General features: G+C 44.1%; 1 protein-coding gene across 1 annotated transcript in view; it reads right to left on the bottom strand.

The window, feature by feature from the left end:
* The window catches only part of ubr4 (ubiquitin protein ligase E3 component n-recognin 4), a gene marked incomplete at its 5' end in the record, with an annotated part of 168,808 nt that overhangs the window by 94,219 nt on the left and 47,687 nt on the right, over window positions 1–26,902 (bottom strand). The window contains 19 exon segments of the mRNA XM_084333706.1: window positions 2,387–2,614; window positions 4,029–4,181; window positions 4,511–4,669; window positions 5,352–5,534; window positions 7,003–7,173; window positions 7,523–7,759; window positions 9,934–10,081; window positions 10,947–11,017; window positions 13,152–13,343; window positions 13,451–13,514; window positions 13,609–13,996; window positions 15,252–15,352; window positions 17,455–17,556; window positions 17,951–18,157; window positions 18,413–18,570; window positions 19,745–19,842; window positions 22,319–22,437; window positions 23,853–24,082; window positions 26,241–26,363. Of these exon segments, the coding sequence (XP_084189832.1) occupies window positions 2,387–2,614; window positions 4,029–4,181; window positions 4,511–4,669; window positions 5,352–5,534; window positions 7,003–7,173; window positions 7,523–7,759; window positions 9,934–10,081; window positions 10,947–11,017; window positions 13,152–13,343; window positions 13,451–13,514; window positions 13,609–13,996; window positions 15,252–15,352; window positions 17,455–17,556; window positions 17,951–18,157; window positions 18,413–18,570; window positions 19,745–19,842; window positions 22,319–22,437; window positions 23,853–24,082; window positions 26,241–26,363 (3,132 nt within the window).

The following is a 26,902-nucleotide window of genomic DNA, read 5'->3' as shown; positions in this document are numbered from 1 at the left end:
TACTACAGACCTGCCTGCTTCTAGAAGAGTGTTGCCTCTGGTCTCTACTGCAGACCTGCCTGCTTCTAGAAGAGTGTTGCCTCTGGTCTCTACTGCAGACCTGCCTGCTTCTAGAAGAGTGTTGCCTCTGGTCTCTACTGCAGACCTGCCTGCTTCTAGAAGAGTGTTGCCTCTGGTCTCTACTGCAGACCTGCCTGCTTCTAGAAGAGTGTTGCCTCTGGTCTCTACTGCAGACCTGCCTGCTTCTAGAAGAGTGTTGCCTCTGGTCTCTACTGCAGACCTGCCTGCTTCTAGAAGAGTGTTGCCTCTGGTCTCTACTGCAGACCTGCCTGCTTCTAGAAGAGTGTTGCCTCTGGTCTCTACTGCAGACCTGCCTGCTTCTAGAAGAGTGTTGCCTCTGGTCTCTACTGCAGACCTGCCTGCTTCTAGAAGAGTGTTGCCTCTGGTCTCTACTGCAGACCTGCCTGCTTCTAGAAGAGTGTTGCCTCTGGTCTCTACTGCAGACCTGCCTGCTTCTAGAAGAGTGTTGCCTCTGGTCTCTACTGCAGACCTGCCTGCTTCTAGAAGAGTGTTGCCTCTGGTCTCTACTACAGACCTGCCTGCTTCTAGAAGAGCGTTGCCTCTGGTCTCTACTGCAGACCTGCCTGCTTCTAGAAGAGTGTTGCCTCTGGTCTCTACTACAGACCTGCTTCTAGAAGAGCGTTGCCTCTGGTCTCTACTGCAGACCTGCCTGCTTCTAGAAGAGCGTTGCCTCTGGTCTCTACTGCAGACCTGCCTGCTTCTAGAAGAGCGTTGCCTCTTGTCTCTACTACAGACCTGCCTGCTTCTAGAAGAGTGTTGCCTCTGGTCTCTACTGCAGACCTGCCTGCTTCTAGAAGAGTGTTGCCTCTGGTCTCTACTGCAGACCTGCCTGCTTCTAGAAGAGTGTTGCCTCTGGTCTCTACTGCAGACCTGCCTGCTTCTAGAAGAGTGTTGCCTCTGGTCTCTACTGCAGACCTGCCTGCTTCTAGAAGAGTGTTGCCTCTGGTCTCTACTGCAGACCTGCCTGCTTCTAGAAGAGTGTTGCCTCTGGTCTCTACTGCAGACCTGCCTGCTTCTAGAAGAGTGTTGCCTCTGGTCTCTACTACAGACCTGCCTGCTTCTAGAAGAGCGTTGCCTCTGGTCTCTACTGCAGACCTGCCTGCTTCTAGAAGAGTGTTGCCTCTGGTCTCTACTACAGACCTGCTTCTAGAAGAGCGTTGCCTCTGGTCTCTACTGCAGACCTGCCTGCTTCTAGAAGAGCGTTGCCTCTGGTCTCTACTGCAGACCTGCCTGCTTCTAGAAGAGCGTTGCCTCTTGTCTCTACTACAGACCTGCCTGCTTCTAGAAGAGTGTTGCCTCTGGTCTCTACTGCAGACCTGCCTGCTTCTAGAAGAGTGTTGCCTCTGGTCTCTACTACAGACCTGCCTGCTTCTAGAAGAGTGTTGCCTCTGGTCTCTACTACAGACCTGCCTGCTTCTAGAAGAGTGTTGCCTCTGGTCTCTACTGCAGACCTGCCTGCTTCTAGAAGAGTGTTGCCTCTGGTCTCTACTACAGACCTGCCTGCTTCTAGAAGAGTGTTGCCTCTGGTCTCTACTACAGACCTGCCTGCTTCTAGAAGAGTGTTGCCTCTGGTCTCTACTGCAGACCTGCCTGCTTCTAGAAGAGTGTTGCCTCTGGTCTCTACTACAGACCTGCCTGCTTCTAGAAGAGCGTTGCCTCTGGTCTCTACTACAGACCACAATTTTCTGAGCTTATTCTTTGAGCTAGTCCCTGGTTTTATAATAGAAATGTTCAACAAGCATTCAAACTTGTGGATGTTGAGGACGATCCAGATAATATAAATTCAAAGGATTATGAGCCAGATAGGAGACGATAAACCTGACTTGACTGAATCTCAGTCGTTAAAGAACCCAGGACGCCTATCGCAAAGAGTAGGGGGTTCCCCGACGTTCCTGGCTAAATTCCCAATCAGGTCTCTTGACATCAAGGCCACCTAATCATCCCTTCCCCTTAATTGGCCGATATAAATTCCTGTCTCCTGAGCCGTTCAGCCATGTGATGTGTGCCTGGCGCCAGTGTATGGCAGCCATTAAGCCTGCGTAGCCCAAGGTTGGGTGCTACCAGTGGTGGTGAAGGAGGCAATTTATACCCTACATTGTGGGGAGCGCTTTGAGTGTCTAGAAAAGCGCTATATAAATGTAATTAATTATTATTTATTATTAGATAGCTGGGACAGTGAACACCATCATTTGAAAACAAATAGTCTTAGCCAGTCGTGAGCCATATGCCATTTTCATAAATGGTGAAATTGTCTTTACCGAAGAACATTTCATGCTGTGACCCCTCCTGCCAAAAAAAGACTTACCTTCAAGTCTTCGTGGTTGATCTCCAGAACATTGGTGACATAGAAAGGGCCGTGCTGGGCGCTGCTGGACTCGTCCATGAACTGGGTGTACATGTAGCCTGCAGAGGACATGATGATGATGATGTTCTTCCCCTCCTCATTAAACAGGAAGGTGGCATCACGGATCTTGGAGCTCGGGAGCAGGAAGTAGTACATGGGACTGAGAGCGTCCACAGATAAGTCATAGATCTGAAAGGAAAGAAAGGTGGGTCACTGAGGAGCAACAGAACAACACCCAGGAGGACAGATGCATCTTATAGTCCGATGTGTTTGGAGGCGTCAATATGGATGGATGAATCTAGTCTGATGTGTAGGGGTGGGCGATATGACGATATTAAATAAATATTGGGTACAGTTAATTAACGATACACTTTTTAAACGTATCGTGGATATCGTGATGTTTCTCACAATCCCTCACGTCAGTTTCTAAGCCGCCGCGGCTGAGATGAACTCCTTTGGCGCAGCGCTTTACTCTCTCGTCTCTCCCTCACAGAAAAGAAATGCACACACACTCACCCCAACTTACACGCGCACACACACACACCCAGAGACGGAGAGGCGGTGCCACAGGTTTGTTTGGAGGGAACGGGGATACAAGAGCGTGAGAGAAGTGGAGAGAGTTTAGCAAGTTTAAACGTTATTAGCCCTATGTGTTTTATTCAGAAGCGGCAATGGAATATGGAGGCGCCGAGGCGGATGAACTGGTAGTAGCTTAGTAGCTCTAACCATTAGCATTGCGGCTAGCGTAAATGAGCTAATAAGGCACTGGATTCATAGCTTGATGGCTAGCATGGAAATCCTCTATTAAATATATATATGATGATGCACATGCACACACACCTTTACAGTTTTTTGTTTACCAGTAGGATGTTATAACATTGCAGATAATACAAATTATTATTATTTTCTCACAGTAGTGTGTGTATTTTTGGCTAAAGTGGATAGAAAACAGTACTGTGCAAAAGTCTTAGGCACCCAAGAGTTTTTATATAAATTGTCTTAGATGTTAATAAATCTTTTTCTGTATTAGTGTGTCTGTAGACTACTCTTTTAGATTTTTAGAAACTTTTAATAAAATTATTTTTGAAAGCATCTTCATGGTTTAATGCAGACATATGTTGCAGGGACTATTTTAATAGTCAAGTTGGCGTGACTTTATGCTTCAAAGGGTTAAATCAAGAATTTTTAAGTGCTTTAGAGGAAATGTCAAAATATCGTGACGTATATCGTGCATCGTGACATAGCCAAAAAATATCGTGACATCATTTAGAGGCCATATCGCCCAGCCCTTGGAGGTGTCAATATGGATGGATGAATCTAGTCTGAGGTGTTTGGACTCGAGGTATCATTATGAATGGATAAATCTAGTTTGAGGTGTTTGGATCAAAGTTGAGAGAAAATCTGTGCTAATTCCATTGATAAACACAGCTTGATACCACAGCTTTCTGTCACTGAGGATTTATTTAAAAAAAAAAAAAAAAAAAATCTAAAGAGTGATTACATCATTGGGGATCGCTTGATGTGCATCACATTTGATCTAAAACATACACTACTACTAATAAAGCGTTTTAGTAGCCTTTATGAATCCTGAAACAATCCCTACCTTGACAAAGTCGGCGGTGATGATGGCCAGCTCGGTTTGAGAGCCTGGCAGCCAGATCGCTTTGATGATGAAGTTGCCGGTGGCCAGCTGAGGATGCAGCACCAGGTGGTCCGACACAGAGCCTGTGCTGCTGAACGTCAGGACATGGCAGTCCTGGAAGGAGGAAGGGTAGTGAGACTACAACACTCTGAATCTTTATGAACCTCCGATCCTAATCTTGAAAGGTGTTTCTTTCTTGCCACTCTGTCATTATCCATGTGTGTAGCATGTCCTGCACCAGTGTGGTCAAATATGTAGGTCAATTAGCTAGATTGCAGAACATTACTGTAAGTCGACGTTAATTTTGCCACGTGAACTTAGGTCTTAATACGTTGCTATGTGCAGAACTACCCAGCTTTTTAACAGCTGTTGAGTTGGCTGTACAACTTCTGCCACCAAGTACAATTTTGACTAGACGTAGCGATCGCAGCACACTCTCTGACCTTGAGGCCACACACGGCCAGGTAGTCCTCGTTGCAGGGGTTGCCGGTGAGGCTGAGGACGGTGAAGGGCACAGGAGCCGAGGCCAGACGGGTCAGGGTCAGCTTCCTCTTGCTGGAGTCGGCCTGCTTCAGCAGGGCAGACAGCTGCAGAACTGTGATCTGTCAAGTGGAACGAGAAGGGTGGAGAGGGTTAAAAGGATCATTCCTGGGTTTCATCATGGAACATTCTGATGGCTCTTTACTCCGTAGTCATACAAACCGGATAGAACTGGAAAGTATAAAAAGATACATATTAAAAGGTAGGTGTAAAGGTGGTGATCCAATATCGACACAATAACTGATAGATTACACAGTACAAAAAATTCTTAAGAGGGGCACTTCACCAAAAAAGCAATGGCGATTTATTTTGCACATAATCTCACACATCCAACAACGCTAAATATTTTTGATCACATTAATCTATTTGGACAATTATTGAAGAATAAGTTAATTTGAATATGGCAACCAGTGATGTCATCGGGGACATTGAATCATTGTGTTGTGTTAAATACAGCTCAATAAAATGATAAGGTAGCAATGCCTTTATGACAAGACATTGATGTTTTTTAATTTTATGGTGTCGTAATTAACACACAACAAGCATTGAATGTCCCCCAATGAAATCACAGGTGGCCATATTCAAACTCATTTACTTTAAATAACTGTCAAACTAAATGAATGAGATTTTAGATGCGTGTGCATAATATAAATCAAGAGCCACTTTAACATACAGTTTCACTTGGTTCTTCCGACAACTACTTGAGTTATCCTTGGAGACCTGGACAGGTGGTGGACTGCTCACCTTGCCCTTCTCGTGGCTGACGGCCAGGTGCTGGCGACGGCCATGGGGTGAGGACAGGACGCACATGGCCACGCGGCGCAGCACATGGGCACTGATGAGCTGGCGAATGGTCTGGCCCTGGTCACCGCTGTAGTTCATCCTCACATTCTCAAACGCACCTTCCTGGGAGCCCAGCGTAGGAACCTGAGCGACGAGGAAGTTGCCACAGATCAATAAAGCACTAGTAGTATTACTGTTACTACCATTACCACATTCGCTATTCCAACACTATAGAGTTCCAGTCATTATAGTGGTGTAGTTGGTTCGATATTATATAAATTAACAGTACTGTGCAAAAGTCTTACGCCACCCAAGAACATTTGGTTTGAAACTACAGTACCGGTTATCTGCTCACAAAAGCACTCCCTTAGAATAAAGAATTTCACTGGTTAACCAGTAAAGGTTTTGACCGACTAATGGGTTAACCAATTAAGCTAGCCATATTTTCATAAAGTTCGCCTAAAATACATACCTAAGTAAATGGATTGCTCCACTTCTAAGGTCCATTTGCATGTTCCTGGTATCTAGGGACATCTATGGACCTCGGGGAATGTATTCCCAGTGTCCGAAATATTGTGTCCATTACTAGGCTTGAGTAAATTGTAATGAACCAAAGGAGAATATCAATAAAAAAAAATGTCCATCTTTGACGGTGAATAACACCATGCTAACATTGACCAGACGTGAAAAATTTTCCCTGCGCTCGTTCAGCACCTTCTTGAGAAAAGTGTACAAAAAAATCAAATGAAATGAATAAAGGGCAGATGATTTAGAGGGGGTTTTGTAAATACAGTACTGAATTTTGCCATCCGGACACATGCTATTTGAAATATGAATATAAAATATAGAATATCAGGCCTATAAATGTCCTTATTATGGCCAACTCACATCTATGGATCGGGCCAAATCTCCTATTTCCAATGGCAGAGTTCAATCTGGATTTAGTACCACCAGGCGCCCCTGACAGGGCAGCAAAAACCGTGAATGAAAGACTTTTTTGTGATGTAAATTGCTCCGCCATTTTTCATCTGATTGAGCCGCAGTTTTTTTCCCCAGACGTTCACAGAAAGTTTATGGCAATAACGTGCAGGTTTGTTCGAGTCGTGAGATATGATCCCGAAAATAACTTAAAAGAAAACTTCACGCTGGAAGTCAGATGATTGACAGGGGCTGGTGTGAGCTGGGAAGTTTTATGAAATTCAAAAGCACATCGAAAGCCCTGGGTTTCTTCGTTCATAGGACTACACACACTTATGACAGCTTGCTTTACTTCTGTCTAATTCATCCGGTTTCCGTCGGGATGCGCCGAGATATTTATAAACTCATAATTTCGCTAATAACACTTAAAATCATTGGTAAGAGTAACAAACCTTTACAAACTCGGCACTACATTAGGTAAGCAGTGTTGCTGGCTTCCGAAAATCACAACTAATTGATTGGTTGTATCGCCCTTGTGACATCATCTACGAGCAATAATTCTACAAGACTTCAAACCCTGGCCAAACAACACCTAAATAACATTTGAGACAAATCCATACAAAGTAGTAGATGATCCAGATACAACCCATTTTCCATAATATGTCCCTTTAAGCTACTTATCCAGCCGTCGTACCATCAGCTGGTCGGTCATCTCCACACTCTTGTCCTGCGTGTGCAGCTCCGTGAGTGCCTGCTGGGCCCGGCTGCTGCTGCCCACGGCTGACGCCTGCTGGAAGTTGATCTGGATGGCATCCATGAGGAAGATGAGCATCTCCAGGACACTCGCTGCAGTGGAAGAGCCCGACTGGCAACGAGAGAGAGAGTGAGAGAAGAGAGAGAGGGGGGGGGGGGCTTGCACTTCCCCAAAAAGAGGACATTCAGACTCTAGCAGGGTGTCGGTATCATAGCCATGTGCAGAGAGCAGCCATTTGATTTTCTTCATTGCTTTGGCACAAAAAGGCCCATCAGATCTCTCTAATACAAGAAAATTAGATTACAGCTCAGCTGAGCCCAAACAAATGGTCCAAGTCAATGCTTTTCAGTAAAAGTTGAGGAATCGGTATCAGTGTTGAAATAGTGGCATTGATGCATCCCCACTTTCTGACGGAGAAAAAGACAAAAGAAAGGGGAGAGATAATGAGCATCCTCCTCACCACCTGAGCCAGCAGCTCCTCCTGGCAGCCCTCGATGCTCTTGCAAACGCTGCTCTTCTTAGGGTGGTCCTCGTCGCCAGCCTTCCCGTCACAGATGGTGACTTTGCCCTTGCCGTCGGAGGGCGAGGCGTTCTGGTGGCGGATGGCGCTCTCAGGCATACGCAGCTCGCTCTGGAACGCCGACGACTCCTTGAGGGTAGAGCCCATGCTGCTGCTAGGACTACGTTTCACCAAGGCCTGGGGGGTGAGACACATGACACAGTGAGACGAGGCCTGGGGGGTGAGACACATGACAGACAGTGAGACGAGGCCTGGGGGGTGAGACACATGACAGACAGTGAGACGAGGCCTGGGGGGTGAGACACATGACAGACAGTGAGACGAGGCCTGGGGGGTGAGACACATGACAAACAGTGAGACGAGGCCTGGGGGGTGAGACACATGACAGACAGTGAGACGAGGCCTGGGGGGTGAGACACATGACAAACAGTGAGACGAGGCCTGGGGGGTGAGACACATGACAGACAGTGAGACGAGGCCTGGGGGGTGAGACACATGACAGACAATGAGACGAGGCCTGGGGGGGGGGGGCTAGACACATGACAGACCGTGAGACGCGGCCTGGTGGGGGCGGGGCTAGACACATGACAGACAGTGAGACAAGGCCTGGCGGGGGCGGGGCTAGACACATGACAGGAAGTGAGACAAGGCTTGGGGGGCGGGCTAGTCATGACAGGCAGTGAGAAAAACAACATAGAGGAAATGCACTTAACATGATACAGGTGTTTGGTGGATTAATGAAATAAAAACAATGGTCAGTCGCTCAGCCTAAAGAGGTTCAGTAAAGGAATGTGGCTCGGAACCTTAGCCCTATTTCTTTTACCAATTATGTTGTTGGCAGAGTCCTTTCTCAGCACAATGCATGTTGTTCCTCATACTAGCTCTGGATAGTTAGCCACAAACCAATGCAAAGTTAAAGGGGTTAAAGTAGATTTCAGTGAGCCTCAGTCAGCCTGCATGGATTGTGCTGAGAAAGGACTCAAAGCAATCACCATCTTTGGTAAGAAATAGGGCTAGGGTTCCAGAAATCTGAACGATCCCTTTAAAATGTTAGGTGCGTTGCTGCTGGCGAATGTCTATGACGACAGTTGACTTTGTTTGGTTTGTTATTATGTTTGCTAATAATCCTAAAAACTGCATTTGTTGGTCTCAAATAACATCTATCTGTAGGTGTCGACAAGGGCTAGTCGGGTCGTAACCCCCTTAGTTTGCTATGTATGATGATGGGTATGGGGCAGTTTAGCTTATATTTATAAATGTTCCCTTTACCCAGAGTGCTATCTATCCACCCAGCACATTATAATTCTGATTACATAACAGTTTGAACTAATTCCATTTTAGTTTGGATTTGTTGGAACTTGATTTGGGTAGAAAGTGACAGTCCTGTCACATACTGTAGATCAAAAAGTCCATGTCATCTAAAACACTGTCCGCAAAGCAAACCCACCTGCACATTCATTAATTTATTCACAAACAAACTCATCACAAACACAGGATGCAAGACCGTTGCCTATCACACTTCATAACAAAGTAAACTAACTGTTGAGGGTGTCAAATAATTAACATTATCTGAATTGTAGTTTGACATCATGTCAAATATAGACAAATTGTGTAAATTACACATAATATTAAACTAAGAAGACTAGCTCTCAAAAAAGTTCACGAGAGCTCCAACTTTGTGGTAAAATTGTGAGAGAACATGGTCTCATCAGAAAACGTAAACAAAGTACTAATCGACCACAGGGAAGAAAGGCCCATAACGTACGTCATGTTATAGCCAAGAAATATATTTATGTATTGTACCTGCAAAAGTCCAAAACAGACGCTGCAATCAGGAGTTGAAGCAACAATCATTGCAGTTGTGGGCAAGAGCTCTCACCACTATCTAACTACGATTATAGTTAAGAGTTAGGGTTAGTTTTAACATTCGCTTAACGGTTATGGTTTAGACATCAAGTTAGGGTTAAGGTTAGGATTCGATCCCCAGCCAGGGAACTTAAAGATTTTCTGAAAATGTAAAAAGTAAAATAATAATAATATGTAATACATGTACTTATCTGTAATACATAGACATGTTACATTTCCAATTCAATACACAATAATACTTATGGCTATAACATAACATACATGATATACCTTTTTTCCTGTGGTCGTAGTACTTTATTAACACATTTTAAGCAAGATCGGGTTGTGTGCAGGGGGGTGCGGGGGGGGGGGGGGGGCACTAGCTGCAATCCCTGACCTGAATGAAATGATGGGGGGGGGATGGATAATCAAAATGGGGGTGAATGATTTGCCAAAGTTACCGCTGGTGTTCTCCTCCCATGATGACCTGAGGTATGCGGTCTCACCTGGCAGCTGCCATCCTCCTTGGCCCCGCAGTCGCAGAAGAAAGAGCCGTATTTGGCATAGGAGATCTCATGGTCTTTGTGACAGACCTTGGCGCACACTGTGCACACACCTACCCCATCCACCATCTTACAGGTGTGACAGTGGTACCTGCAGGAGGACGGGAAGAGGAGCGATGAGCAGACGCTGAAGACACGGCCTGGTGGGGGAGGGGCGACTATAGTGTACAAGCTGTTCTAAGAACCCAGAGCCACGAGGAGGACAGGGAGAGCAGTCATGAGAATGATGTTTAAAACAGGATTACAATCATCTGTTTGGCAACTGTAATCTGTTAGTTATTGTTATATGTGCAGTTACTGTAAAACATAATATAAATATGTAAAAATATTTATCAACATACAAATATTTATCTAATTTAATGAATTCAATATTAATGAATGAATATCATTCATAATCATAATTTTATTACAGCTACGATTTTAACAAAGGATCATGCTATTTTCAAGCCTTTCTGCTCTGGACTGAGTGGCGTTGACAGGTGTTTGGTTGGTTCAGTTTGGGGCCAGACGGTGTCAACATGTTGGGTCAATGTTTCCAAACGTTCCTGTGTATTAAACTAAAAGCTAATGCCAAAGATGTAAATATTTGAATGAAGGATGCCTCTGGCACATAAATATCATCCTCATAAAACAAAACAAATGTTTTATTTGGGTATTCAATTAGCCTAAGGAACACTGCTCATATGTTTCTTTTGGCTATTCTAACTTTGTTCCAATTTGACCATTTGCTAGTTAGATCTGCCCTGCAACTATGGCAATATTCGGCTATAGTGACATATTTAGTCAATATTTTTATTTATTTGTATTGAGCACTTGAGGTCATCATCATTTAGTTGATAACTCTCTGAGCGGCTGCGTAGCTTGAAGGTATGGAACATACTCCCGATGCTCTTGGGGCCTGAGGAGACTAATATGTAAATGTCTACAATCTGTTCTCATAGGGACGTGGATTTTACCAATGCTGGTTCATGAACTCCTTCTGAGTGATGGTGAAAGTGCAGAGTTTATTGCAAAGGGAGTCTTCATCCTGTGAAAGAAAAACAAAGATGTTCAAGATTCATGATGATCCTTTTCTGCCATATATGCTCATAAAAGAGGTATTAGATTAGATTAAAATGTATACAGCACAAGTACAAGGGAAATAAATGTGGCATCCAACCAGAGTGCAAATGTAACGTGTAAAATGCAATAGTAATATACAATGTAGAGGAGATTAAACTGGATATAAAATATATAAATTAGTACTACTGAGTAATAGTGCTAATCAGATTGTGTATGAACAGATTGTGCGAGTATGTACAGAGTTGTAGTATTAATATGTACAGTGATACAGGTATAAAGACATTATGGTAGTAAGTCGTACTGGCCAGCAGCGTAACTAGTAAGAGTAGGGAGGGAATACGTACAAATATAGATATAGTATCTACAGATATGTAAAAAGGATTATATGCCGGTATGTACAGACAGACGTGGATAGATATACCGTATATTAACACAATTTACAATTGATTTTCAAGAAGAATTCCACCTGAAAGAGGCATTATCAACACCATTACAATGTGTTTTAAAGCAGAATTCCACTTAGATGGACTTTCAGGTTGTTATTCTGCAGAAGTAGACTCCTAAAATGCCCAGGAGCACCCAGGAGTTCATAACAAGTGCACCCAGCTGAAAGCAGAAGTTTGGCGGGGGGCTTGTGTCAGCAGCAGTAAAAGGGGCTGTTATTCACACAGGTGAACTACCTATGCCTAGAACTGTCAAGTCTCATGGAGAAAGACGGGCGATTTCCGGGATGGTCCTTGAAGATTCTAATTGCCAAGGAATTTGCTGTGCACATTCATGACTACAAGAGGAAGAAACATTATTGATGTTGGTGATCCCATGACCATTTCTCTAGCAACATCATCAGGCCAACATTTTAAGTAATGGCCAGATTGCAAAGGAATTTCCTGTGCACAATCATGACACCAATAGGATGAAACATGTTGATTTTGGTGACCCCATGACCTTTGCTCTGGCGCCACCATCAGGCCAAATGTGCAAACTGTCCTAATAATTTTAGCTGGTGTACCAATCCTAGATGTTGTCTTACGTCTGTAGAATATGAGGTGCAGGCACCACAATACCTGCGTTACATGTTGGCTTTATCTGCAGAAACACTGCAGCCTCCTGTCATCTGGATATTGCACTGACTAGGCCATATTGATCTGGATATTGCACTGACTAGGCCATATTGATCTGGATATTGCACTGACTAGGCCATATTGATCTGGATATTGCACTGACTAGGCCATATTGATCTGGATATTGCACTGACTAGGTCATATTGATCTGGATATTGCACTGACTAGGCCATATTGATCTGGATATTGCAGACTAGGCCATATTGATCTGGATATTGCACTAGGCCATATTGATCTGGATATTGCACTAGGCCATATTGATCTGGATATTGCACTAGGCCATATTGATCTGGATATTGCACTAGGCCATATTGATCTGGATATTTCACTAGGCCATATTGATCTGGATATTGCACTAGGTCATATTGATCTGGATATTGCTCTAGGCCATATTGATCTGGATATTGCACTAGGTCATATTGATCTGGATATTGCACTAGGTCATATTGATCTGGATATTGCTCTAGGCCATATTGATCTGGATATTGCTCTAGGCCATATTGATTTGGATATTGCTCTAGGCCATATTGATCTGGATATTGCTCTAGGTCATATTGATTTGGATATTGCTCTAGGTCATATTGATCTGGATATTGCTCTAGGCCATATTGATCTGGATATTGCTCTAGGCCATATTGATCTGGATATTGCACTAGGCCATATTGATCTGGATATTTCACTAGGCCATATTGATCTGGATATTGCACTAGGTCATATTGATCTGGATATTGCTCTAGGTCATATTGATTTGGATATTGCTCTAGGTCATATTGATTTGGATATTGCTCTAGGTCATATTGATTTGGATATTGCTCTAGGTCATATTGATTTGGATATTGCTCTAGGCCATATTGATCTGGATATTGCTCTAGGCCATATTGATCTGGATATTGCTCTAGGTCATATTGATCTGGATATTGCTCTAGGTCATATTGATTCGGATACTGGTGTGGGGGGACACGGAGAAGAGATCCTTACAGAGTCCTCTGCCTGGGAGTCATCTTCCTCCACTGCCAGTTCCTCTACCCAGTCTGAATCCACCTCCATGGCCTTCTCCTCACCCTCCACCAGCATGGTGGAGGTACCCTGGCCGCTGCTCTGCCGCAGGGCGTTCATCACGTCCGCCAGGTAGGAGATGATGTGGCAGGAGCACTCCAGCATGCTGGCATGCTAGAAAGACAAGGAGACAACATGTGTTTATCCAGAGTTATGAGTGCTTTGGTCAGGTAGGTGGAGGGAGGGGGGCTGACGTACTGCTGGGATGGATTGAAACTCACTTTGCCCTGGGTCAAATTTGCGCTCACTTTCTCCACAACGTTCTTCTGTGTCAGATACTTCTTGCTGCGAGAAAAAGGACAGACAAGACAGCTGATTTTTCTCTTCCAGATCAAAGCTCACTATAGGCAGGTCCTCCCAGCTATGTCAGGTATCTCACCATCTCGTCAGCCAGTCGATGGCGGCCCTGTGCAGCTGGAGGTGGCCGGCACCCTGGCCGGCGCTGGCGAGTGTGGCCATGATGACCATGAGCTCCGGGAAGCCCGTCCCGTCGCCGTTGGCCAGCATCTCGGTCGCCATGGGGATAAGTGTGCTGACGAGGACCGTGCACACGCCCTCGCCCACCTGGCTGTTGTCGCGCACGATGTGCGTGGTGAGCAGCTGCAGCAGCTGCCGGTTCTCCTGGACCACCTCCAGGTGCTCAGAGTCCTTGGGCGGGGTGGCAGTCATGCGCGTCAGCCAGGACTGTAGGCGGGAGGGTTCCACGCAGGCCAGCTGGGCCAGGGAGCCACACAGGCACAGCAGGCTGGGATTAGGGTTCTTCTCGGCTAAAGGGGCAGGTGTACAGGTTTACATGTTAGCTGCTGAGGCATATGAAGAACTACAGAGACTGGAAGCAGACAGAAATTTGGGAACATTTTCTTTATTGTATTCAGTCTAGTCAATTACTTGCTGGTCACTGGCCGTATATATGCAACACTAGCTTCACTAAACCAGACAAATGAACATAAGTGTGAGATGAACTTAACATCCCCAGGACGATGGTACATCATGAGCAATTACATTTCACTTACTCAGAAGCATTCTATACATAAACATAAGCATCTAAACATAGAATCCAGGCCACTTATTCGTCAGCCAGGCCACTGCCACTAAGCCTCTTCAACTCATTCAGAACGCAGCGGCCCGCCTGATCTCAAACCTACCGAAGTCGGCCCATGTCACCCCACTTCTTAGGGACCTGCACTGGCTCCCCATTGCTGCACGAATCCGCTTCAAGGCCCTCGACCTAGCATACCGTGCGGCAAAGGGAACCGCTCCCGCCTACCTCCGGTCAATGGTCTCTAACTACACACGCTCAAGACCCCTACGCTCTGCATCTTCTGGCCGCCTCAGACCTACTCCTATCCAAGCTCCGGGAGGGTCATCCAAGAGAAGTCGCCTATTCTCAGTCCTTGCCCCACAATGGTGGAATGAACTACCCACCCCAGTTAGGACAGCCGAATCACGTCCAATCTTTCGCCGTCGACTAAAGACGCACTTCTTTAACCATTATCTGAATAAAAAAAAAAAAAAAAAATCTAACCCTAACTAACCGTACTGTCATGCACTTGTCCTAATAAACTAACCTACACTGTAGCACTCAACACTTTGATGAACAATGTTGCTCAGCTGATAGAGTTGTGCCCTTCCTGATGGCTTGTCGTACAGAACTTGTAAGTCGCTTTGGATAAAAGCGTCAGCTAAATGACTAAATGTAAATGTAAATGTAATGTAGATTGCGAAGAAGTTGAAATGGTCCAACTTCTCAAAATCTCAACGGAGATGTGCGTTTTCTGGAATGTTCTAATCACACAAAGTCGCACATATACAGTCGGTGACCAGCGAGTTAATTAGTAGCATAGTATGGAGACATTAGGGTTTGTGTTGTTATATTGTTTTTCGCTATGTATGTGTAAATAAAAAAAATTATAATGATGCAAATATAACACTGTCTCTTTTATTGGTCTGTGTAAAGAAACAACAATTGTATATGAAAACCATGAGATGCAAGTGTCACATGACACAAAGGAGTAAACTTACTGAGCTGAAAGAGCTTGGTGAAGAATTTCAGCACCCTGTTGCAGAATTTTGCAGAGAGGTTTTCATTGGCCGTTGCCATCATGATTTGGACAAGCTCTCCGCTGGGGGAACAGGGGTACAAAGACAGTTGAAATAAAAACATTCTAATGTTATTTCCATGGAAGTTCAATCAGTATTTGTGAACATGAGCTACTCTCCTAAAGACGGAAACCCGAGAAGTGAGAGTCAAACTAGTGATGTCATCATGTCTGGAGCTGCTCCGTAGACAATGAATGGGAGACTGATTTTGTGGACCGACAGAATTTTGAGTTTTTATACTCAAATTTGCTTTATTCTGTAGTTCTCAGTTCTGAAAACAGAAAATGTACTTGTATACGCACTTGGAATATTTTGTATTCATTATTATTTCATTGACTAGACGCAGGGGTCGGCAACCTGCGGCCTCGAGGCCGCATGCGGCTCTTTAGCCAATCAGCTGCGGCTCCCTGGCCCAAAAAAAAAAGATCGATGTCATACTGTGACACTGAAATGAAAAAATATTTCATCAACTAAGATATTTAGTCAACAAAAATATTTCATCAACTAAAATATACAGTATGTCACACCCCGCGCCTCTCCCTGCCGTCTGCAAGTGGCTAATCTTGAGTTTCCGACCCCCCAGTAAGCTAACCATGGATAAATCCAAAAAAAGGAAAGTCTGAAAGTAAGAGGGTTTAATTCAGCGTGGACAGATTAATTTGCTACCACAACTAACGATGCAGGCTTACCTGTAGTATGCCTGATATGTGGTGCGAAATATTTTATAGATTTTCCACAAATAAGGGAAGGAATAGAGCTGCATAGTTCAGGGTTTTATTTCAAAGTAGGTCTACAGATGCCAGTGTTTTTTCTCCTTTTCTGTGTTTTTTTTCAAAGTAGACTACTTTTTATTTTATAAATGTTCCACAAATAAGGGAAGGACTCAAATATACCTGTGTTTTATTAAAAAATGTCTACACAGCCAGTATTTTTTCTCCTCTTCATAAGAGTTTGAGGTTTTCCTTTGTTATAACAGGTAAAAACGGCAATAAAAAGTCAAAATGTATCTTTTTGTTGCTTTATAATCCCATTAATGCAACAAACTGTGTGCTATAAGTATAAAGTATAATAAATCGCAAATTACTTTGGGTATGCAATTGTCAGGCGTTTTATGCTAAATGTAGGGGGATATATAAAACGTTATACACTGTTATCTTCATTTTAAGGGTAAATAGGTTATGCGGCTCCCTGAGCATTTTATTTTGTGGGGCGGGGGAAAAGTGGCTCTTTTGATAGTAAAGGTTGCTGACCCCTGGACTAGAGGTTTAGCCCAATAAGAGAATGTGGAAGGTTTCACTCTCTTTTCTGTTGTATGTCCACCTACACAGTATAGACAAGTAATGGAATTATAACTAAATCTTCTCAGATGGTGTCCCTGAGGCTACATCTGATCAAATGTGGGTCAGTGGCCTGATTATTAATGCTGCGTTCCAGACTGGATTCCCCAGTTGAAAATTCCGACTTCCGACTCCCAAGCATTCCAGGTGCACGTAAAAAAAGAAACATGGCTGACCGTGTGTTAAAGTGTTAAACGGTGAGAAGTACAGCCTTCTATTTAAACTAATAAAATGAGGGAAAACCACACATAATGTAGCAGACACAATTATGCATGTTATTTTATGGCACTTAACCTAATAATACTGTAAATACATCTACCATGTGCTTCTCTGTGCGTGCCGCCATTGTTGTTTGACATCAAGACGATTCATTCTGTGATTCCCACCCAAGATTATGAATAGGACTCGGACTTTGAGCAGCGTTCCAGTATACTTTTTCAAGTAGGAGGTGGGAAAATCCCTAGTTGTGAGTTGACTGGAACGCAACTAAATTTGGGGGTCCTCGACGCCAAAACAGTTGCGAGCCACTGATCTAAACCATCTTTTGAAATTCATTCATTCACTTTATACCCGATGATATCACACATTCACTTTATACCTGATGACATCACACATTCGAGGTTTTAGCACTCAAATAATTTTTGGATTTGGGATTGATGTTTCACGAATATATTTTTGGAATAACATTCTGAAATTCTGAATTCTGAAATTGGGCGCAGTTCCCCTTTAAGCCAGTTGGATCAAATGAACTCATCCATGGCCGTGTGAACCTGTGATGTGTAGGTTACCTGAATGAGAAGAACTCCTCCATGGCCTTGCGGACCTGACTGCTCTCCAGTTGCTTCTCCAGGTATTGCAGACACTCCTCCAGCACAGACTCATCCAAACCACTGAAAGATCAGAGGTCAGAGAATGACCATCCACTGCTCAACAATGCTGTAACAAGTCATTCTACCCTTTTATTTATTTTCAAATAATGCAAATGGAATGGGTTAAATATAAAGGAGAACTCTGGTCCCATTTGCTAATAGTCTTGCCCCCCCCCCCCCCGTTCTAAAACCCACATCCATCCCTGTCCATGTGTCCTTGAGCAAAGCACTAAACCCCTACAGTGTTCCCAGGGGCACTGTAAAATGACTCACTGGCCTTGCACTCTGACCCCTGAAAACGCCTACATTTATCGGGTATGTGAACTAACTATTTGCCTAAGGGGATTAATGAAGTACTGCAAAGCAAAAACAAGTACGCAACAGAAAGGTGTGTGGATGCAGAAAGACGTCCTACCTCTCTGGGTCTGCGTGGTGAGCAATGATGTTGTAGCAGCCAGTCACCAGGCGCTCATAGATGCGGGCCAGGAAGGCATCAGACTCAGCTGGGCCAAGGATGCGCTCCAGCGAGGTGCTGCTGATCTCCGCTACGCTCTCCGTGCTGCTCTCCAGGAGCAGGGGCAGCAGCGTGCGCACCACCTGGGAAGGGTTCAGCTCCTCTGTGCTGTGGTGAAAGACAGGATATATTGTTATTCTACTGTTGGAAGGTTGCAAAGTCACTCTGGATGGGGAGTATGTGTTAATATACACCTTCATTTCACTATAAGTCTTGTGTATATGTGTGATGAATAAACCTCTTAAATCTTGAACTATATACCTACCGGTACTTGTTTTATTAGCTACTACAGTACATACCTACTAATTTTATTAGCTACTGCATACCTACTTGAATGAGGAGTGTAAAAGGTGCAGCACTTACACACTGAGGTCACCGGTGAGGCGGACCAGAGAGAGGAGCATGTGTTTCAGAGACGAGGCCAGTGGCAGAGACTGGCAGCTCAGAGTCCCCAGGTGAGCAGCCTGGATGGCACTGATGTAACTCTCTGATGGAATGGTGTCGTTAGCAAAAGCATTGCGCTGAGGGGGAGAAAGAGAGAAAGATTGTTAAACCCATCTACTCAGACAGTTTAGTCAGATGTGGTAACTTTCAAGGGTTTATTGGGTGTTTTCCCACTTGGTCATTCAGCCTCTCAAGTGGACAAATCTTTTGGCTGATATGTGAACGCTCCAAATGAACTCAGACCTCAAGAAGCAAATCGAGGGATTGTTGGAGACACTGGTTCGCACCCGAAACCACCTTTTCAAGCGGTCCCGTCTTGGAGCGAATCAGCGTCCCCGGTGACGGGGGGGGGAGCGTTCTCATCACACTTATTTTGGTGCGATCGTGCTCGGATTCGACCCCGGATGGCTAGTGAGAAAGCCCCCTTAGGTCGCTTTCACACAGGGGCTGTTTGGTCCGGATTATCGGACCAGAATTCGATAGTCCGGTTTTTCGGGTTTGTGTGAATGCGGTCGAACTCGGTCCGCCGGACCAAACAGGCGAACTCTGGTCCGCCTGAAAACGTAGGTCTCGGTTCGCTTCATCGGACCAAACACGAACCAAATATAGGAAGTGCTTATTATTACCATAGATATCTATATTACCACTGCTCGCAGCATTCAATGCAAAACAAGCACACTGCATCTATCTCTCTTATCTATCTATCTATCTATATATCCAACTGTGCATCTTGGGAAGAAGGAAGAAAAAACGCGGCTTATTATATTGTTATTATTATATATATATAACAACGTGGTGTACAAGTTGTTTAGCAAGAGGATGGTGGTAATCGGCTTCAATAGAACAACTCGCCTCCGCTGATCTGGAGTCAGACAGAGCTCGCAGTCCACACACACACGCGCGCGCACACACACGCTCGCAGCCACACACACATTTCCACTGTCCAATAGACGAGCGCCCTTTTCGACCGCGTGACATTGTTCAGATAGTTTGGTGCACCTGACAGATTGCTATGTGAACGCAGGCAAACCAAATGAAGAATGCAACAATGTTGCAACTTCACCACCAGAACCGCACAGAGTCCACCAAAACTATATGTGAAAGCGACCTTAGTCTCATATCTCCCTAAGGCCCTCGACCAGTTTTATGGTTCTCCGTCTGAGGTACTAAATGATGTTTTACTTTAGTGTAATTGTAACTTCCACGTTAGTAGTCAGTGACCTTGAGCAGACAGGTGTTCTCTTCACATACCCAGGAGCCAATGTTGGGGAACTCGTTGGTGTGGATGTTGTTCCAGGTCTCGCACAGCGTCTGCACAGCTGAAGGCAGGTTCTGCATGATGCTGTGGGCTGGAGAGGTGCAACGATGAGCCAACAAAGTTTGATCAAAGTTGGTGAGAAAGAATGTGTATAAACTCTATCCTCTTCAGAAAAAGAAAGTATACTTTATATATTTAAAAAAAATATATATATATATATATTTTATGTATTCAGAAAGTATACTAAAGTTGTGTTAAATTGTAACCACTTAAGTTGTACCAAGTGTGTTAAAATCTGTACTTACGGTGTGCTTATATATATATATATGGCATTATGCTTTTGATGTATTTTTGGTTACCAAAATAGTACACTTTTAATAAGTTTACTAAAGCAAAACTTAAGTTTGGTAAACATCTCAGTGTAATTTAGATTACACTTAGACTACACACAGCATATTAATGACTATCATACTAAACATGTGCTTTGAATTAGTACATGAAAGCACAAAAGCACCAAAAATACATTGCAAGTATACTCTCAGAAAAGTACAAATGGTTAGAAGACTTTCAACACAATTAACTGTTTCAGCGCCAATGACGAAAAAAGTCGGGGTAACTCGACATCGCTTGAGAAAAGTCGGCTTTTAATCGTTATTTCTTTTATTCGCTATATCTATTCATTTTTCATCCATCCAGCCTGACGTTATCATTGGGATAACTCGCAAAAGGCCAATACCGCCGCCTAACGCCTTGCGGCCGGTATTGCACATCATTGGAATCCCTCTGGCTGGGACTGTGCATCGATCTAAGAAGTCTGGTCCAGGTTTTCCTTCTGGGGCAAGAGTAACGTTATAACACACGGATTGGGGGACACTGGAGCAGCGTGGATTCATGTGTTTTGGTTGAGAAACGATGGATCAATAAACACGATCAATATTTGGAATGGTGATCAGGAATTGGATTAATCTTTGTTTTTGCAGTACATCAGATGTGAGGTAAGGACTCTATGTTACCAATCTTGGGTTAATCCGATGTTTCTTTCATAACGATCACAAGTGTCTGTGTGTGTGTGTGTGTGCGCGTGTGTGTGTGTGCGTGTGCGTGCGTGCTGTTGGCGCCAACCAAAGCACGGAGGGGCGACTTTTCAGCCCCCGCTTCTGTGTGCGCATGATGAAACATATAATACCGATAATCTAGCATTTATTTCAGAACGATTCATAAATCAAGCGACAAATGGCACGATTTCTAAGGAAATGCATTGAAGTGCCGTTTGCTGGAGTTTATTGGGATTCGACAGGATCACTCTAAAACTATACTCATATTCACCACGGTATAAAACGAAAATGTATATATGAAAAAAGTGTTTTTTGCATGTTGACCGGAAGAAACTCACTGACAATCGACGTGTTTATTAGATCCATAGTTATAATATTTAATATAGTTTTAGCACTCGCAAACACAGGCATTATCCCCATTGAACAGAGCGCTGGCATTCTTACCACAAGCTAAACAGCGACCTCTAGGCGCGGAATGAGTTAAAGGTAGAATCTAAAAAATGCAGTGAAACAGCGCCCTCTAGGCAAATGAGCCCCGCTTGGTATTGAGGATGAGGACAGTCTCGGCACGAACACGGGGGACGCGGGCGAACCATCAGCGCTTCACTTTCGCTCCCATGTTAACGGGTGTCGCTGTTCACACCGGCCGCGGGCAGGCGGGCGACTCGCGGGCGGGAAGCGAAGTTCTTTTCCGCTTCGGTTGGAATTTGAGGCGTGCGCCACACGCATTTTCACAGAAATACACTCAATATCTGCATTATTACCAGACATATAGATGTTGTTCAACCAGCTAATGGGTCTGTATCTTTCCCAATGCAAATAAACCATACTATACTTTTTCAGGAGTACAGTCACACTGATTTCATCATTCTAAAATTCCTTCTAACATTCTAATTAATGAGATAATAACAGGTTATACATGCAAAATGGACAATTACATAATACTGGAAATGGAAATCTTAAAAAAAAATCTTCAAACAGGGACCGACTTCGCATATAAACTAGGCATTTACAGCTGTTCCAATGTAAATGTGTGCGCTTCCGCTTGCTCTGAAGTCGGACTCGGTGTGAACGGCCACGCGAGCGGTTCTCGCACAATACCCGTGTGTGCCTGCGTGCGCCTCTGGTCTGTCACCGGCCTAAGTGTGAATGTATAATCATGAATAGTGTGCAGGAAGCCTGAGCCCATGTGAATGTATAGTCATGAATAGTGTCCAGGAAGCCTGAGACCATGTGAATGTATAGTCATGAATAGTGTGCAGGAAGCCTGAGCCCATGTGAATGTATAGTCATGAATAGTGTGCAGGAAGCCTGAGCCCATGTGAATGTATAGTCATGAATAGTGTGCAGGAAGCCTGAGACCATGTGAATGTATAGTCATGAATAGTGTGCAGGAAGCCTGAGCCCATGTGAATGTATAGTCATGAATAGTGTGCAGGAAGCCTGAGCCCATGTGAATGTATAGTCATGAATAGTGTGCAGGAAGCCTGAGACCATGGGGCAGCCACGTACCGAGCGTGTTGGCCTTGCAGCGCGTGGAGCCGATGGACAGGACCGCTGCATAACCCTGGAGCTTGGCGTCAGTCAGCTTGTTGTCCCCGTCCTCTGGGAGACTCATAAGCAGGTACGATCTGGACGAGACGGAGACATTTACACTTTTATTTTTTAACCATTTCCTGTGCAGTTTCTGTGATTTGTATTTCAAATTAAATATGTTTAGCATTTAACCAGGATGAGTACATACATACACGAGACATGCAGTGAAATGTAGGAAAGGCCTCATACACCTTCCAAGAGAAAACTCAAAGACAATGTTGGTGAATGAGGTCCAATGTAAGTAAACATTATGCTTACTGAGGGAGCTTACTCCCATTACACAGCCTGCTATTATGATCCACCAGTAAAGGGGGGAAATGTATGATTAGAGACCCATGAATCCTTAACTTGATGGATCGAAGCGCAAACACACAGAAATGTTATGCTACCGACATTGTTAGAAGTCCATCTAACAATCATTAAGGTAAGTTTCCCAAATCATTTGTTGGCAACATTATTGCTTGTTTTCGGATCCTGTTATCGTAAGCTCATTTAAGCAATTATCAGGCGATCTAGCACATTTGCAAATGCAACAGACTAGCTAATGTTGGCTATCTTATAACTATCAAATCAAACGCTTACGGTAGCAGATTGTCAAGAGCTCATCAATGCTCCGTCTTCTGCCTCGATCAGCTGACGGCAGGTGCTGTTGCCCAGATCCACTGGTCATTAACATTACTCTACCGCTGGTCAACTCTGCACTGGCATCATGTATACGAGCATCCGTGATGAAGACCGATCAGGTTCTTTAATACAGTCTGACCAGCTCTGAATGTAATGTAGTTTAACAACTTTTAAATGTCATTAGGCCTAACAAAAATAATGGTTGGTTTCAGGTTGCCGACCGACCCTGCCGATTTAGGTGCGACCCAATATATTTTATGAGTTTTAAAAAAAAATTATATATTAAAAAATATATATTTTTTAAGAATAAAGTTTCATAGAAATCTTAGTCAAACATTTAGTATTATGGATATTAAACATGCTGGCAGAGTACATGCATCCATGTTGTTGTGAACATTTTAACCCTTTCACTGCCACACGACAGCCGGTTAACCCTTTCACTGTGACAATACAGAAGGTTAGCCCTTTACTATCACACAACCGACGGCGATGCTCCATCATTAGCATCATTAGCTCCGCATCCGCGGAGCTAATGATGCTAATGATGGAGCATCGCCGTCGGTTGTGTGATAGTAAAGGGCTAACCTTCTGTCGTGTGGCAGTGAAAGGGTTAATTAAATAAAGAAATTCCCTATCCATAGTCGCCGTGGGAAAGAATAAAATAAAAAATAAAATAAAATAAATTCCCTACCTACCCATGGCCAAACTGACAACCAACCTGAAACCAACCATTATTTTTGTTAGGCCTTATACAACAGATTGCACCAGAGGAGTGTTCCCCAGGCGAGCCACCGTGTCTCTCTCTGTGACTGCAGCGGTACGTCACCTGGTGAAGGCGGTGTAGACGTGGATGAGCTGCAGCGTGGCGGGCAGCAGGCTCTTGGTGATCTCAGAGGACTTGTGTGCGTCCGTCTCAATGGCCACCTTGGACAGGTGCTCGTCCAGAGACACCTGCACTTTGGAGATGACGGCGTCCAGCGTGTAAATGGTTTGTAGAGACGGCACCTGGTGCAGCGGCAGAATGGCGGTCGGGTCCACGCCGGAAAAGGAGGAAATCTGTAACGGAAGCCAAAAAGGTGAGGGACTGATGGTTCCTAACTCGTTATCACTAGGGCTGAGGACTGATGGTTCCTAACTCGTTATCACTAGGGCTGAGGACTGATGGTTCCTAACTCGTTATCACTAGGGCTGAGGACTGATGGTTCATAACTCGTTATCACTAGGGCTGAGGACTGATGGTTCATAACTCGTTATCACTAGGGCTGAGGACTGATGGTTCCTAACTCGTTATCACTAGGGCTGAGGACTGATGGTTCCTAACTCGTGATCACTAGGGCTGAGGACTGATGGTTCCTAACTCGTTATCACTAGGGCTGAGGACTGATGGTTCCTAACTCGTTATCACTAGGGCTGAGGACTGATGGTTCCTAACTCGTTATCACTAGGGCTGAGGACTGATGGTTCCTAACTCGTCATCACTAGGGCTGAGGACTGATGGTTCCTAACTCGTTATCACTAGGGCTGAGGACTGATGGTTCCTAACTCGTTATCACTAGGGCTGAGGACTGATGGTTCCTAACTCGTCATCACTAGGGCTGAGGACTGATGGTTCCTAACTCGTCATCACTAGGGCTGAGGACTGATGGTTCCTAACTCGTTATCACTAGGGCTGAGGACTGATGGTTCCTAACTCGTTATCACTAGGGCTGAGGACTGATGGTTCCTAACTCGTTATCACTAGGGCTGAGGACTGATGGTTCCTAACTCGTTATCACTAGGGCTGAGGACTGATGGTTCCTAACTCGTTATCACTAGGGCTGAGGACTGATGGTTCCTAACTCGTTATCACTAGGGCTGAGGACTGATGGTTCCTAACTCGTTATCACTAGGGCTGAGGACTGATGGTTCCTAACTCGTCATCACTAGGGCTGAGGACTGATGGTTCCTAACTCGTTATCACTAGGGCTGAGGACTGATGGTTCCTAACTCGTTATCACTAGGGCTGAGGACTGATGGTTCCTAACTCGTCATCACTAGGGCTGAGGACTGATGGTTCCTAACTCGTCATCACTAGGGCTGAGGACTGATGGTTCCTAACTCGTTATCACTAGGGCTGAGGACTGATGGTTCCTAACTCGTTATCACTAGGGCTGAGGACTGATGGTTGCTAACTCGTTATCACTAGGGCTGAGGACTGATGGTTCCTAACTCGTCATCACTAGGGCTGAGGACTGATGGTTCCTAACTCGTTATCACTAGGGCTGAGGACTGATGGTTCCTAACTCGTTATCACTAGGGCTGAGGACTGATGGTTCCTAACTCGTTATCACTAGGGCCCATTTCATATAATTTATATAGCTTTTTCATATATACTCCATATATACACATTATACTGTATACTACAATGCACTTTACTGCTCCTTTGCACTCTGGTTAGATGCCAACTTAATTTCATTGTACTCTGTACTCGACAATAAATGTACTAATCAATGTAATCAGGCAGCTCCTCCTCTGTTCCATGTGCCGTTGTGTTTTCATTCCCCAGGCAGGTGATAAGGCAGGTGAAGCAGACCAAGCTTGCAGATCCGATGCAACGTTTCAGAGCTCAGGCAATGAGAAAAAAAATTATAACTTTTTTTTAATAAAAAACGACTCGACTTGGTTGCTGTATGTTAGCCTAAAAACATGCTGAGCATTTTCAAATCAGTAGTCGCATCCAATCTGTAATGCTAAAATAATAGAATAACATTAATGTGAGCATCAGACTAACATTATAACAGCACAACCCGCATGCTGTTGACATTTTCATCTAAAAACTGCCTATATATCAATAATCACACAGGAAAATTACTTTGATCATCGATTGATGAAAATGGCATCAATGCCAAGCCTACCAATATTCTGCAATGGTCTTGAACAGGTCTTTAAGTACCAAATTTGCAAATGTTTTGCACTTATCTAGACTAGTACCAAAGATTTATGTTATTTTTAAATACAAAGCGCCTCTATGACTCACTGACTCACTTGCACAGATTCACTCACTCATGGATAGCCGCTCTGCCCCTAGTGGCAGCTCAGAGGTGATGTGCTCAGTGTAAAGCTTCACATGACTTGTTCAAGAACCTTAGACATAGACAAGACTATAGACAAGGACTAAGACCCTGATCGTCAATTAGTAAACGATCAACTAAGAAGGGACAGTGCTAGTCATTACCTGTCTGGCAATGTACTCTTCTGCTAATTCCACATCGTACTGCACAGCACTGCACTTGGCGACAGTCGTCTCCATCAAAGCGGCTGCCTGGTCCGCCTTCATCCCCTGCTTGACCAAGTGGTCCTGCCAATGACAACACAGGCATGACTAAACATCACAAAAAATATATATATATTCGCAATACTCAGCATATCGCGATATATTTCGTATCGCGATACTATCGTATCGTGACGCAAGTATCGCGATAGTATGGTATCGTGAGGTCTCTGGCGATTCCCACTTATACTAAATAGGGCTCCAAAGTTCAGAGATAAGATAATTCCCTTATTGATCCCCTTGGGTAAATATATATTGAAGGAAAATACTGGAGTATTTTATAACCAACGGTTAGCAATATTTTTGTAAGTAGGCTAATATTGACGAGTGCAAACATATCCATTATCAACAGGCTAAGCTACCTAGCTAATATAGCTATTAGTGAACTTAAATCCAACAATTTAATTAAATCAAATGTATTATCATAAAAGTGTTTGTTATTTTATCAAATTCAAAAAAACATAAAATAGAAAACGTTTAAATATCGTTATCGGCCTTCGAAAATCCCATATCGGTCGAGGTATCGTCACTCTGGTTATTTCTCTTCCCACTGGGTAGTTAACTGT

The sequence above is a fragment of the Notolepis coatsorum genome (genome assembly GCF_963971535.1).
Source record: "Notolepis coatsorum genome assembly, chromosome: 17".
NCBI lineage: Eukaryota > Metazoa > Chordata > Actinopteri > Aulopiformes > Paralepididae > Notolepis > Notolepis coatsorum.
The sequence above is the reverse complement of the archived record's forward strand: the minus strand, read 5'-3'. Positions and strand labels throughout refer to the sequence as shown.